The 13408-nt window shown below is 38.1% G+C and overlaps 2 protein-coding genes across 3 annotated transcripts; both read left to right on the top strand.

The window, feature by feature from the left end:
• The first annotated feature begins 232 nt into the window (after positions 1 to 232).
• LOC122639764 (glutathione S-transferase F9-like) lies at positions 233 to 12131 on the top strand. 2 transcript variants are annotated; one of them, XM_043832706.1, is made up of 5 exons: positions 233 to 262; positions 6286 to 6446; positions 6545 to 6593; positions 6838 to 7262; positions 12062 to 12131. In XM_043832706.1, exons 2-5 carry the CDS (start codon positions 6300 to 6302, stop codon positions 12074 to 12076), a joined length of 636 nt encoding a protein of 211 aa, XP_043688641.1. In that variant the 5' UTR covers positions 233 to 262; positions 6286 to 6299; the 3' UTR covers positions 12077 to 12131. The 2 variants fall into 2 exon arrangements, with proteins under 2 accessions (XP_043688641.1, XP_043688643.1); XM_043832708.1 differs by lacking the exon at positions 233 to 262 and having other exon boundaries at positions 6261 to 6446.
• Positions 246 to 1281, top strand: LOC122639765 (glutathione S-transferase F9-like). Its single transcript, XM_043832709.1, has 3 exons — positions 246 to 419; positions 517 to 565; positions 806 to 1281. The coding sequence occupies exons 1-3, from the start codon at positions 273 to 275 to the stop codon at positions 1243 to 1245; spliced, it is 636 nt and encodes a 211-aa protein (XP_043688644.1). The 5' UTR covers positions 246 to 272; the 3' UTR covers positions 1246 to 1281.
• Positions 12132 to 13408: the final 1277 nt, after the last annotated feature.

Genomic DNA, 13408 nt, shown 5'->3' with positions numbered 1-13408 from the left:
TCCACGATATTGCTTATTTACTATATGTCTGTCATGTGCCACCAACTAATTGTCCCAGGCGGGGCAGTCATTTCACCCTTGCGTGTTGATCAGGAAGCTCTCAACACCTAAATTGGCTCTTACTTTGTCCAAAAAAACCAAAAAAACAAAAAATTGGCTCTTACACCTTACTTTCCACGATATTGCTTACCCACTATTACTATAAAGACCCAAAAGCGAAGGCAACATTGTGGTGGTACCTCAAACTCAACTGAAGCCTCAAAGAACACAAAATGGTTGTAAAGGTGATTGGCCCTCCCTATGCTTCTTGCTTAAGGAGAGTCATTGCTTGTCTCATCGAAAAGGAGGTTGAGTTCCAAATCATCCCCATAGATCTCTTCAAGGGAGAACAAAAGAGTCCTGAGTTCCTCAAATTGCAGGTTTATTTATACTGCTAATCTCTCTTCTATGTTCATAATCACTATGGCAACTTAGTAATCCATTGATTTAAGTCCATTTTTGTTTCATCCATTGCAGCCATTTGGATGTGTACCTGTGATACAAGATGGAGACTACACTTTATATGGTAAGTGAAACTCATTCTAGCACAGTTGGTGAGCCGTGGTGCGCTTCATGCCCATGCTCTTTGGGAGGCCTCGAGTTCAAATCTCCTGGTTGGTACCTTTCCCCTTTCCCATTTCGATCCCCCCACCCTTTATAGAAGGAAAAAAAAAAAAAAAAAACTCATTCCATGAAATTTAGATATATAGACCCAATTGATCTTTCTTGATAATTTTTTATGTCTCATGTTTGATTTGATCAACAGAATCACGAGCAATCTTAAGATACTACGCTGAGAAGTATAAGTCGCAAGGGACTGATTTGTTGGGAAAAACTCTGGAAGAGAGGGGTGTTGTAGAACAATGGCTTGAGATTGAAGGGCAGAACTACCATCAACCCAGTTATAATCTCGTACTTCATCTTCGATACCATCCTAAATTAGGTGCACCTGTTGATGATAAGGTTGTTAAAGAAAGTGAAGAAAAGCTTGAGAAAGTATTGGATATTTATGAGGAGAGGCTCTCAAAGAACAAGTACTTGGCTGGGGACTTCTTTAGCCTTGCTGATCTGTCACACCTCCCTTTAACACATTACTTGGTGAATGATACTGGGAAGGGATATATGATAAGGAACAGGAAACATGTGAGTGGATGGTGGGATGATATTAGTAGTAGAGCATCTTGGAAGAAGGTCTTCCAGCTCTAGAGCCACCCTCCAGCTCTAGAGCTATGGGGTTCTCCTTTGTTTCTCCCTTGTTTCTGGTAGCACTTATAATAAAAAAATAAAAAAAAATCTGTTCTTAAGTTTTACACATGCCTACATTTAATTTTTACATTGTTGTGCCATGTGAAATGTTGATGCGGTAGTTTTGACCTTTGGATAGATAGCATATGGTTACAACCTCCCGCCAGCAGACTATGACCACTATTGTGCATTCCCCTATAGTCCTCATTCTCAAACATTTATTTTGCTACTTAGCAATCTTTGTCTACGTTAGTTTTTAAATGTAGGCAAAGAAACTTGAGGTCTACCATGTTGTGGTTATGAAACAATCTTTTCTTTGCGATGTGAGCAACGCATGAAATCAATAAGCGCATGAAATCGGTATGCACAAGATCATTAAAAACAAACAAAAGAAAAAGGAAAAAAAAAAAAAAAAAAAAAACAATCACACAAAAGACAAGAGATTTACGTGATTCGACAATAACGCCTACACCCACGAAGTGATCCGATCTTCCACTAAGAACAAGAGAAGAAAATAAAAATAGTACAACCTTACGACTTGATACCCAACTAAACCATTGAACCAACTATTGTAGCTTGCTTTCTAGGAAGTGTCCTAAATACCCCCTATGGAAAATGATCATCTTTTCTAGCTCCCTCCTTCACTTGAAATTACATAAGCGTCGGAAGAAACCTACTCCCATTTATATTAAAAAAAAATCTCTATACATTCAAGCACCTTCCCAGATTAAAGGCAAAGGTCATTATAGAGGTCTTTTCGCAAAATAGATACAAAAAGTTTAAAAATACTGCTAAACAATGGCCAACTTATCATTGGGCTAAACAACGTCCATTATCCACAAAATAGACTCCTCGTCTTCCACTCTCTTGAAGTCTCCTATCATGTTATGTCTCAGATATCACACACAAGTGAATACGATCCACTGGTTCTGTTCTCTGGAATAAACCATACCAGAAAGGCACTATATACATAGATCCCATGTATAAACCAAGAAACAAACCTAATTTCTAATTGACAACCATAGATATTCCAATATAAACCAGCAACGAGGCTTTACAAATCAAGGAGATGGTGCAAAAAAGATAAACAAATTTCTTCCAAATGGATCGCAGAGAGGGCTTTTACCTGTGGAGCTTGGATCGGTGTGTGAGAGGTCAGAAATTATGAACTCGAGCTTTGATCGTTGAGGAAGAGCTTCTCAAAGTCTTGGACTTTTGGGTTTTCTGCTAAGAATACAATCTTTAAACCCCAACAAAAAATAATAGAAGAAGAAGAAGTTGAGCAAAGGAAGAAGGAGAAGAAGATCACAGACGAAGAAGCTGAAGAGAAGAGGTTACCTGAGTTCAATAGAGGTTCGTTTTACCCACTCGATGCCTTCGATTCGGTTTCTGTCGAGAAGAATGGCATGAAGCAAGAGCAAGGGTTTCGTTGGATAAGACTCTCACAGATCTCGTCGTTGAAGATGATGATGTCGCAAGCAAGAGTGGTCGCTGGAGTTTAGGGCGTCTTCAAGAATTATCGGGCACACCTTTGCAATTTTTCCTTCGTCTGTTTCAGTAAAAGCGTTTCAAAACTGACGAAACAAGGTTTAGGTGTTTTAGTTGTTTTTTTATCCGGTTTTTTTTCACTGGCACATTGTGAAACCCGCCTCTAAAGCAGGTTTAATTCGAGCCGGTGTAATGCATGATTCAAGTTCAACTGCTATGATTGCCCTGCGATGTGGACAATGTCTGTCAAAAATGGATCTATCTATTTCAGATGTTGATTAAATAGTACAAATCCTCTCCAGTTATCAAAGCCAAATTTCTATTTTTCTTCGTAATCTGAACCGACCGACCGTGTTTATTGGACTGCCACTATAACTGGTCGTGCCGGCTCAATACCCAGCCTTGCCTTGTGGTCCCCGTATGTTCTAATTTTATTAAAGAACCCCGTATCGCATGTCGGTGCAATCCATAGTAAGTAATTTCTTTCCAACCAATCCTTTGCAACCCAATCCAGTAAGGTTGTGGGAGCGTCGCCTTATTTAATAATATTTTATTTCTCAGGACCCACACACCCTGCTACTTTTCAATTACCATTATATCATTTCGATCAGAATACTGTCTACATTTCGTATTATTTAACCGAGTCATGTCTGTGGGCTCCACATAAGCCTATCGGCCATTTAATTCATTTTACTCTCTTAGGGCCAACCAAACATAACCCAATATGGTATAGAGCCTAATTCTATTTGGGCCAGCCAAACAGTCCTAATAGCTTAAGCTTATAACAAGAAACTCATTCTCTTTTAAGTATTAACCAAACATGCCCTAAAGGCTTGAGTATATAAGCAATTCTTAGCTTTGAGAATTCATTTCTCAAAGGCTAAGGGCTGGAATCGGTTATGGGAAGAAGAAGAAGAACTTAAGAGAGATTGCTTGGAGACCCCTCTTTGATTGAATGCATGTTATTAGATCTTCATCCTCACTAGTTTGATCATCAATAGGTAAGCCCTAAACACTTCAATGGTTTCTTTTCTGCTCTTGATCATCCTCTAAGTTCTAATTTGCTATTCTTGAGTTCCTACAACTCAATCTTTCAAAGCTCTCTTTAATTCATTCAATTTCTTTTTCTTTCTTGAATCTGTAAGTTTTATGTATGATCTCTTGATCATGTATGCATTTAGTGTTAATTAATCCCTTTGGACTATTGAGGTAAGCATGCATACCTCCACAGTACTCTTTTCTTTCTTCTCTTGCTGAAATTCTGTTGTTTCAAGCTAATTACCAAGTTTTAACTTAATTCTTGAATTGACCTTAGATTAGAGTTTTTAATTCTTTGATCATACATGCATTGGTGTCAAAGTGACCCTATTGTAGTGCTCTTGTCTTCCTTCTCTTCATTTTGACCCATTGATCAGCTCTTGGGAGCTAGAACATAGAAAAACCCCCAAAAATCCTAAGCTGTTTTGGTGGGCGGAGCTTCAAAGCAGGCTGGGCGCTAGAAGCTCCGGCCACCCCTGAATGACTTTTTGGGATCGTTAATGGGTTGGGATGGTTCTCTAACCTTTTAGGAAGTGTCTTAACATTTCTGTAACTCTGTATTTAGGACATTGAACCTGTTTTGAACTCATTCTCCTTGGTTTTGGACACTTGGTTGAGAAGCTTGATCAAGACACCCAAGGTAAGTGGGGTTTGATGTGCATGTGTATCTCTGTTTGATCTCATCATATGCATGACTATTGTCCTTAAATCTGAACTCTTTATTGTGAATTTATAATTTTTTGATTAATTCCAAGTGTTGCATAAATTGGATTACATCTTATTAGTATTGTTCATGTATTGATAATATTTCATTTGCATATGATAGAATGCTGTCTTTTATAAATTGATTTCATAAATGATGATTGGTTATGAACTTGGTTATGAATCTCTGTGTTGCAACTGTTGATTTGTTTAGATATGCATAATGGTTATTTGTGTGACCCTATGTTCCTGAGTGGACGTGTATATGGAACACGGTGTACTCTTGAACACAGCATGTCATCATTTAGAATGCATGGTTAGGTTGGAAATCCTAAGCTACAACCCTTACCAGCAGGGGTTTAGGTGCTGGGTAATTAAGCACTAGATGGTTGGAGTAGGGGTACTACCACGATCGGGTGTGCTAATTATCGGGGTCTGGCAGAAGGTTTGAGGCCAACGTACCAAGCGTGGAGGTGGGCTCCCTACCTGTATTGGCTGAGGGGGTATGGCGACGATAAAAAGAAGTGACCCAAGATGCTTCCCGATGTCAGTACTATGGCTTGAACCTAGTGACTTAGTCTATTTGCTGGGTTGATAAATTGCGGTGAGAATGTCACATGCATCATATAAATAAATAGTTTTAATACTTGAATATTTCATGCATCATTTGTATGTTGTGTGTTTCCCTCTCATTGGGCTCAGTGTGAGCTCACACTATGCAGGTGACGGACTACCTGACAGCGAGTTCAAGAATGATGATTTTGAGGACTTCGCAGACCAAGAGCCCAAGGACCACGATGGGTCTTGCATCTGTGATCTGTGTGCCTTCTCTTAGGCGGGCCTAATGGATTAGACCATTTCTTTTGATAGTTCTCTTTTGTATATACATAAAACGTAGTATATGTAAATACTCTTTTTGGATAGGTGTAAATATGGGTTTTGGATTACTTAACCGAACATATGTATATAAGTTTATCACTCTATCTTTAACGGACTTTTGTGTAAATATTTAAGTTCTTAGTATTCTTTTCACTGCTTAAATTCTTTGTGGTGTGTGTTTGGTAATTGTGTTGCATTGAGATTCTGACTTAGTTAGGTGCGAGATTGCATTGATTCATATCATGCCTGGACTGCCCAAGGGGGGATGTGACACACATCAAAATATATCGTTGGATTCAAACACTTTATTTCATTTTTTTGTACCAGTAGCATAAAAAAACACCAAAAACAAGAAACAGGAATATAACCAAACGCGTTTTTAATGTTTGAAAAAATGTTTCTTGTGGGGACCATGGGTCATAGTGTACGCACATGCCAACGAAAGCATACGTGGAAGAATGGAAACGGGGCAGTCATTTTACCCTTGCGTATTGATCAGCTCTCAAAAGCAAATGTCTGGGTCTTACACCTTACCTTCCACGAAATTGCTTACACCACTATATGTCTGCCACGTTTCACCATCTCATCATCTCACGTTACTCTCATTTTCATGGATCAAACATTATTATAAGGATCCAAAACCGAAGCCACCTAACTTTGTGGTTATGAGGACCCCACAGAGTTGGTGAGAGAATTATTCTGATTTAATGTCCCTGTCACATGTGATCCATATATATATAATTTGTGGTTATGAGAGTTAGTGAAGGAATCTTTTTCTAGTATATATCCCTGTCACTTGTGGTCCACATGACCAAGGGCCAAGGCTTGGCCCTTGGTCAGTTATGCTATAAAAGCCATGAGTCTCTATATGAGACCTCAAATTCAACTGAGGCCTCAAAGAACACAAAATGGTTGTGAAGGTGATTGGCGCTCCTTATGCTTCTTGCACTAGGAGAGTCCTTGCTTGCCTCATCGAAAAGGAGGTTGAGTTCCAAATCATCCCCATAGATATCCTTAAGGGAGAACAAAAGAGTCCTGAGTTCCTCAAATTGCAGGTTTATTTACACTGCTAATCTCTCTTCTATGTTCATAAGCACTATCGCAACTTAGTAATCCATTGATTTTAAGTCTAATTGTGTTTGATCCATTGCAGCCATTTGGAGTTGTACCTGTGGTACAAGATGGAGACTACACTTTATATGGTAAGTGAAACTCATTCTAGCACAGTTGGTGAGCTGTGGTGCGTTTCATGCCCATGTTCTCCAGGAGATCTCGAATTCGAATCTTCAGGCTGGTACCTTTCCCCTTCCCCTATAGAAAAAATATATATATATATAAAAGATCACAATTTCAAAAAAAAAAACTCATTCCATGAAATTTAGATATAAAGACCCAATTGATCTTTCTTGATAATTTTTGATGTCTCATGTTTGATTTGATCAACAGAGTCGCGAGCAATCTTAAGGTACTACGCCGAGAAGTATAAGTCGCAAGGGACCGATTTGTTGGGAAAAACTCTGGAGGAGAGAGGTGTTGTAGAACAATGGCTTGAGATTGAAGGACAAAACTACCATCCACCCATTTATAATCTCATAGTTCAACTTCTATTCCATCCTAAATTAGGTGCACCTGTTGATGATAAGGTTGTTAAAGAGAGTGAAGAAAAGCTTGAGAAAGTATTGGATATATACGAGGAGAGGCTCTCAAAGAACAAGTACTTGGGTGGGGACTTCTTTAGCCTTGCTGATCTGTCACACCTCCCTTTCACACATTACTTGGTGAATGATATTGGAAAGGGATATATGATAAGGAACAGGAAACATGTGAATGCATGGTGGGATGATATTAGTAGTAGGACATCTTGGAAGAAGGTTCTCAAGCTGGGGCACTTGTAATAAATCGTTTTTTTCTTTTCTTTTCTGTGGCAAACTTTGTCTGGGTAGAAATTTTATGTGGACAGAGAAACTTGTGGTCTATTTATTCGCAAAATTTGGATCGTTGAATCGTCTTGATAAGTTTATCAAGGTGAGTCATTTGTTGTTCTAAAAGGCTTTACCCATTATATAAAATTGAATAAAAATTCGAATTGGATACCTATAGTTTATTGTCATATTCTTTTGACATTTGATCAAATACTCTATTTAAGTTTAATAAAAAAAGACAATGTTATTACCAAAAAACACAAAAAAAAAAAAAAAAGGCAATGTTGCTGTCATGGTTTGCAAAGTTTTCTTCCTATAGGTCCTATGGCAAGAAATTGAAGATCGTGAGGACAATACTAACTCTCAAATCTTATATTATTAAAAGGTAGAGGGAAAGAATGCTACCTGATTGTGTGGCTCCTATGCTTAGAAAGCCCTAGATACAGAAATATGTGAAATGATCGTGTTATCCCCATGGAAAAACGAAAATCTTATCCAGGGTGATACTTATGTGTGCATTACTATTCACCAATGCACAAACATACTCTAAACGCCCAGGCAGCGATCTCTTTCCCATAACCTTTTTTTTTTAAATATTAAAAGGTTTCTAGAGCATACAAGGGTAGATGCCAATCAAACAAAAACCATATAATTGAAGAGAGGGTAATGCTATGTTGATGCTACTTTACCACTAATAAGCAAGGTTCCTTGATGCAATTCTCATAAAAATAAAAAGGGCTTTTTTATAATTACCACCCCAAAATCTTTCAAATTTATTATTATTCCCAAAAACTTTGAAATAGCTATTACCCTCCCCTATTGCATACTAATAACTAACTGACCCCCACCGTTACAGACCCGTAACGAAAGGGGTTAGTCGTGACAGTGTGCCGTTGTCACGGATTTTTTAAGACCAAAATACCCTTTTTGGGGTGGTAATTGTAAAAAACTCCCACCCCATCACCATCCCTTCTTCTTCTTCTTCTTCTTCTTCTTCTGCAATCCCAACCGCCCATGCCATCACCACCTTCCTGCTTAAATTTGGTGTTTTTATCCCCATAGCCCAGTTGAACCCAACATATAAACCCTAACTCTTTGATTGTCTGGGTTTAATTTGATGGAAGACCCATTTAATCCGATGGAAGAAGCTCCTTCTTCTCCAACCATTTCAAATTGTTGTGCTTGAAATACTTTGGAGCAAATCCTTGGCGAAATCCGCAGGTTTCCAGACAACGAAGGTAGTACCAGTATCGTTCCATGAGATGACATTGTCGGTGCTTGAATCCTCCACCAACTGATATGTCTTTGTCAAGAATGGGGCCGGCAAGCATCTCTGAGCCATCTTCTCTTATTCCCAAATTTGAATTTGAAATAACTGAAAACCCTAAAAAATATAAGAGCTAAAGCTCTTACAAGCAAGATTCTTCTAAAATTGAAAGGCGAAAGATGTTTAAGAGGAGGAAGAGGTAGCGGAATAGAAAAGAAGGTTAGCAGTCAAGAATTCCCAACCCCAGCAATAAAATCCAGTCACTAATAAACCTGAATTCATGAGATCCCAATGAGATCCAGTTTCAAAATAGGATTAGGATTAGGAGTTGTTTTCCCTTTATATACTTGGCTGTTCCCAACGATTGAGAGTTGGATTTTGGAATAAAAATTTGGTTGCATACAGTTTCTCTTCCCTAATCTCTATAGTTCCCATACTTGCTGGTTTGAAGTAGAAGCTGGAACCCAATCAATTTCTCTCTTTCCTCTCTCGTTCTCTCTAATATTTGGGGTATGTGTGTCTTTTCCTTGAGCGATTACATGTGTCTTTTCCTTGAGCGATTACAACCCAAGAGTCATCCTTGCCGTAAGCTTGCCTGTTGAAAGAGCCACATCAAAACCAGGTTCTAGATTTATCTCGCCGTTGGAATTAGTTGCAGAATAAAATAGTTGTTGTTGATGGAATATATCATTGCTTTTATCACTTGCATTTGATAGGGCTTGGAGTTTCGGTCCTTGACCGATCAAACCATCTGAGCGGAGTTGAAGGGAGTTGAAGGACTTCAAGATCAGAGCAAGAGAGGAGGGCCAGATTATTTCTTGAGCAGGAAGAAGAAGGAGAAGAAGAAGGAGAAGAAGGAGGAGGAGGAGAAGGGACACTGATGGGGTGGGAGTTTTTTACAATTACCACTCCAAAAGGGTATTTTGGTTCTAAAAAATTCGTGACAATAGCACACTGTCACGACTAACCTCCTCCATTACAGTTCTGTAATGGTGGGGTCAGTTAGTTATTAATATGCAATAGGGGAGGGTAATAGTTGTTTCAAAGTTTTTAGGGGGGTAATAGTAAATATGAAAGATTTTGGGATGATAAATATAAAAAACCCAAATAAAAAATAAAAAAAGTTCCATGATGCAACCCAAATTGAGCTTTTAAATTGCCTTCAGATTATAAATTGATTAATTTTCACTTCTTTTATTAAAAAAAAAAAAAAAAAAACATTAACAAACAAACAAATGGGAGTCTACAAATCACCCACACAATGATTCTGAATTCCCCAAAAAACATTAACAAACAAAAGTTTTGTCATTAACTCTAATGGGATGGTCCCCATTTTTTTCAATCATTTTTTTGTTATGTGGAGAAATGATTGGTCATTCTGAATTCCATTCCCCCCTCCACCCCCAACACTTTTTTTTTTGGTACCTCCTGTGTAAGTCATATGCAACAAAGTTCAAATGGAGGCTAGTTGCATAGCCCATAATGAAGCCTTGGGTCTCAAAATATATTTGTTTTACAACACAAATATACAATAACCTCCTTGTGTAATACCATCTAGGGAAAAAGAACCTTGCCTGGGGGCATGGTGCCTACACCAAGACACAAAGGGAGGCGCGCACACTTTGATTCTCCCCCAACATTGGCGTAAGGGACATGCTGTAAGGCAAAGAATCCTCTCCCTGATATGTAATAATGATTACGGGAATTCAATGGCACTAATGAGTAATGTCCCTTAACTGGACCCTTGTAAAAAGCTTCAAAATACAGAAGTTAGAAATTTCAAGCTTCTGGTTTCAGAATTTTAAACCTGGACGGGTATTGAGTATTGACAAGTAACTTAATAAAATTAGAAGGCAAGGAAAGAAAAAATGGAAAATTAATAATAATTTAATTTCCCCCAAGTAACCCTTTGGTTTCCCCAATTACTAAGGAAAATACTTGCCAACTTATATAGACCTAATATAGCAATACCATTAAATTTTATATCTTCTCCATTAACCTATCTAGAACTCAACCTTCAACTAGTCTAGATAAAGTTCACCAAACTCAATAATTTTGACCTTTTGGCTTTTATTGTATCCAACTTAAAGATTTGTCCGAAAACTTCTTCAACTTCATTTTTTACTTAATTAACATATCTCTAGTGTTATTATAGATTAAGGAAACTTCTTTGAATGTCTAACCAAAAAAATTTAATAATAATAATAAAGAAGAGGGATAGGTACAACGCCCTGCACATGATAATTTAGCGAGTGAAACCAATGGAGGCACGAGAAGGGGCATCATAAAAGATGAGGAGAAGAGTCATTTTATTATTAGGAAGAAGGAGACAGACATAGCAGCCACTAGCTTATGGTATACCCGTGGTGTTCTAAACTTTACCTTAATAACAAATGAACTTTAAAAAAAAAAAAATTTCTTTGCCATTGCGTATTGACCAACAATCCTTCATTAAAATAATAATAATAATTAAAAAGAGTACTGACCAATTATCTAAATCTATTCTCCGGGTCTTATTTTTTTGGTAGAAAATTTGTGGGTAGCTTATACCTTACTTCCAACGAAATTGCTTGCTCTCATTTCCATGGAACAAACATTATAAGGACCCAAAGACAAAGGCAACTTTGTGGTGAGACCTTAAACTCAGCGAAGCCTCTAAAAAAAAAAAATGGTTGTAAAGGTGATTGGCCCAACCTATGGTTCTTGCCCTAGGAGAGTCCTTGCTTGCCTTTTCGAAAAGGAGGTTGAGTTCCGAATAATCCCCATAGATCTCCTCAAGGGTGAACAAAAGAGTCCTGAATTTCTCAAATTGCAGGTTTAGTTACACTTCTAATCCCTTTTCTTGATTCATTAATATCATTGTAACAACCCAAAGAGATCCATTGATTTTAAGTCTATTTGTATTTGATCCATTGCAACCATTTTGAGTTGTACCTGTGGTACAAGATGGAGACTACACTTTATATGGTAAGTGAAACTCAGTCCATGACATTTAGATAGACCCAATTGATCTTTCTTGATAATTTTTGATGTCTCATGTTTGATTTGATCAACAGAGTCGCGGGCAATCTTAAGGTACTACGCTGAGAAGTACAAGTCAAAAGGGACCGATTTGTTGGGAAAAACTCTGGAGGAGAGGGGTATTGTAGAACAATGGCTTGAGATTGAAGGGCAGAACTACCATCCACCCATTTATAATCTCATAGTTTATCTTCTGTTCAATCCTAAATTAAGTGCACCTGCTGATGATAAGGTTGTTAAAGAGAGTGAAGAGAAGCTTGAGAAAGTGTTGGATATTTATGAGGAGAGGCTCTCAAAGAGCAAGTACTTGGCTGGGGACTTCTTTAGTCTGGCTGATCTATTACACCTCCCTTCAACAAACTACTTGGTGAATGAGATTGGGAAAGGCTATATGATAAGGAACAGGAAACATGTGAATGCATGGTGGGATGATATTAGTAGTAGGACATCTTGGAAGAAGGTTCTCCAGCTCTAGAGCTCTGGGGTTCCCCTTGTTTCTAGGGCACTTTTAATAAATCGTTTTTTTTTTTTCTGTGGCAAACTTTGTCTGGGTTGAAATTTTATATGTGGGCAGAGAAACTTGAGTCTATCTATTGGCAAAATTTAGATCGTCAATCACTGATATTTGAATCGTCTTGATAAGTTTATCAAGGTGAGTCATTTGTTGTTCTAAAAAGCTATACCCATTATATAAAATTGAATCAAAATTCGAATTGGATACCAATAGTTTATTGTCATATTCTTTTGACATTTGACCAAACACCCCATTCAAGTTTATCCAAAAAAGGCAAATTTGCTGTCATGGTTTGCAAAGTTTTCTTCCTATAGGTCCTATGGCAAGAAATTCAAGATCGAGGAGGCAGTTCTAGCTCTCAAATCTCATATTATTAAAAGGTTGGAGAAAGAATGCTACCTGATCGTGTGGCTCTTATGCCTAGTTACAGAAATACGTGAAATAACTGTGTTATCCCCATGGAAAAACAAAAATTCAATCCAAGGTGATACTTGTGTGTGCACTACTCACACACTACCATTCGCCAGTGCACAACCAGATTCTAGATGCCCACGCAGCGATCTTTTACCCTACACATTTTTTATTTTATTTTAGAATTATTAAAAGGCTTCTTGAGCATACAAGGGTAGATGCCAATCCAACAAACCATGTAATTGATGAGAAAGGAAAATGCTATGTTGATGCTACTTTACCACTTATAAGCAATGTTCCATGATGCACAGAATCTCAACCACTGAAACAATTAGACTCATTTATATCTCAACCACTGAACCTGATTGACTTTCTTAACCAACGGTCATCGTCCTACCCCCCTTTTCAAGTGGAATGAATCATCCACGATATCCTTCACTTAATTGCGACACGTATTTGTTATGTGTTTTCTTTTATTTCAAGGGAGTTTAATGGCATAACCCACTCCCTTGCCAAGAAGGCCTTGTCCAAAGCATGCTGGACTTGTTGACCGTGTTCCACTCCTTGGATTCTAGAAAATTGTAACCGGGATTCCTTGGCCTTTTCATGCCTCTTTCAATGAAATTGCTTACTACCAAAAAAACAATTCATATATATATGTGGGCCACTGGGCTCCACTATAGACCCCAAGGATTCGAATATTTTGATATCTGTGTACACGGGGTTACTCCCCTGGGCTCGCATTTTCTGGAAACTGGATAGACATCTTTTTATTTAGGTGGGGCCCATCGTGCAATACAGGGAAATATGAGTTATGGGTTCCGACCATTCTCTATCAATTAGCTCAATAAACCCGCCGATAGGAGGAATCGAATCGAAAAA

The sequence above is a fragment of the Telopea speciosissima genome, chromosome 9 (assembly GCF_018873765.1).
Source record: "Telopea speciosissima isolate NSW1024214 ecotype Mountain lineage chromosome 9, Tspe_v1, whole genome shotgun sequence".
Classification (NCBI taxonomy): Eukaryota; Viridiplantae; Streptophyta; class Magnoliopsida; order Proteales; family Proteaceae; genus Telopea; species Telopea speciosissima.
This window is presented reverse-complemented; position numbering and strand designations above follow the sequence as displayed.

Coding starts and splice junctions, on each gene's coding strand:
- LOC122639765 (XM_043832709.1), top strand. CDS start 273: ATGGTTGTAAAGGTGATTGGCCCTCCCTATGCTTCTTGCTTAAGGAGA. Junction 420..516: donor CTGAGTTCCTCAAATTGCAG/GTTTATTTATAC, acceptor CATCCATTGCAG/CCATTTGGATGTGTACCTGT. Junction 566..805: donor TGGAGACTACACTTTATATG/GTAAGTGAAACT, acceptor TTTGATCAACAG/AATCACGAGCAATCTTAAGA.
- LOC122639764 (XM_043832706.1), top strand. CDS start 6,300: ATGGTTGTGAAGGTGATTGGCGCTCCTTATGCTTCTTGCACTAGGAGA. Junction 6,447..6,544: donor CTGAGTTCCTCAAATTGCAG/GTTTATTTACAC, acceptor GATCCATTGCAG/CCATTTGGAGTTGTACCTGT. Junction 6,594..6,837: donor TGGAGACTACACTTTATATG/GTAAGTGAAACT, acceptor TTTGATCAACAG/AGTCGCGAGCAATCTTAAGG.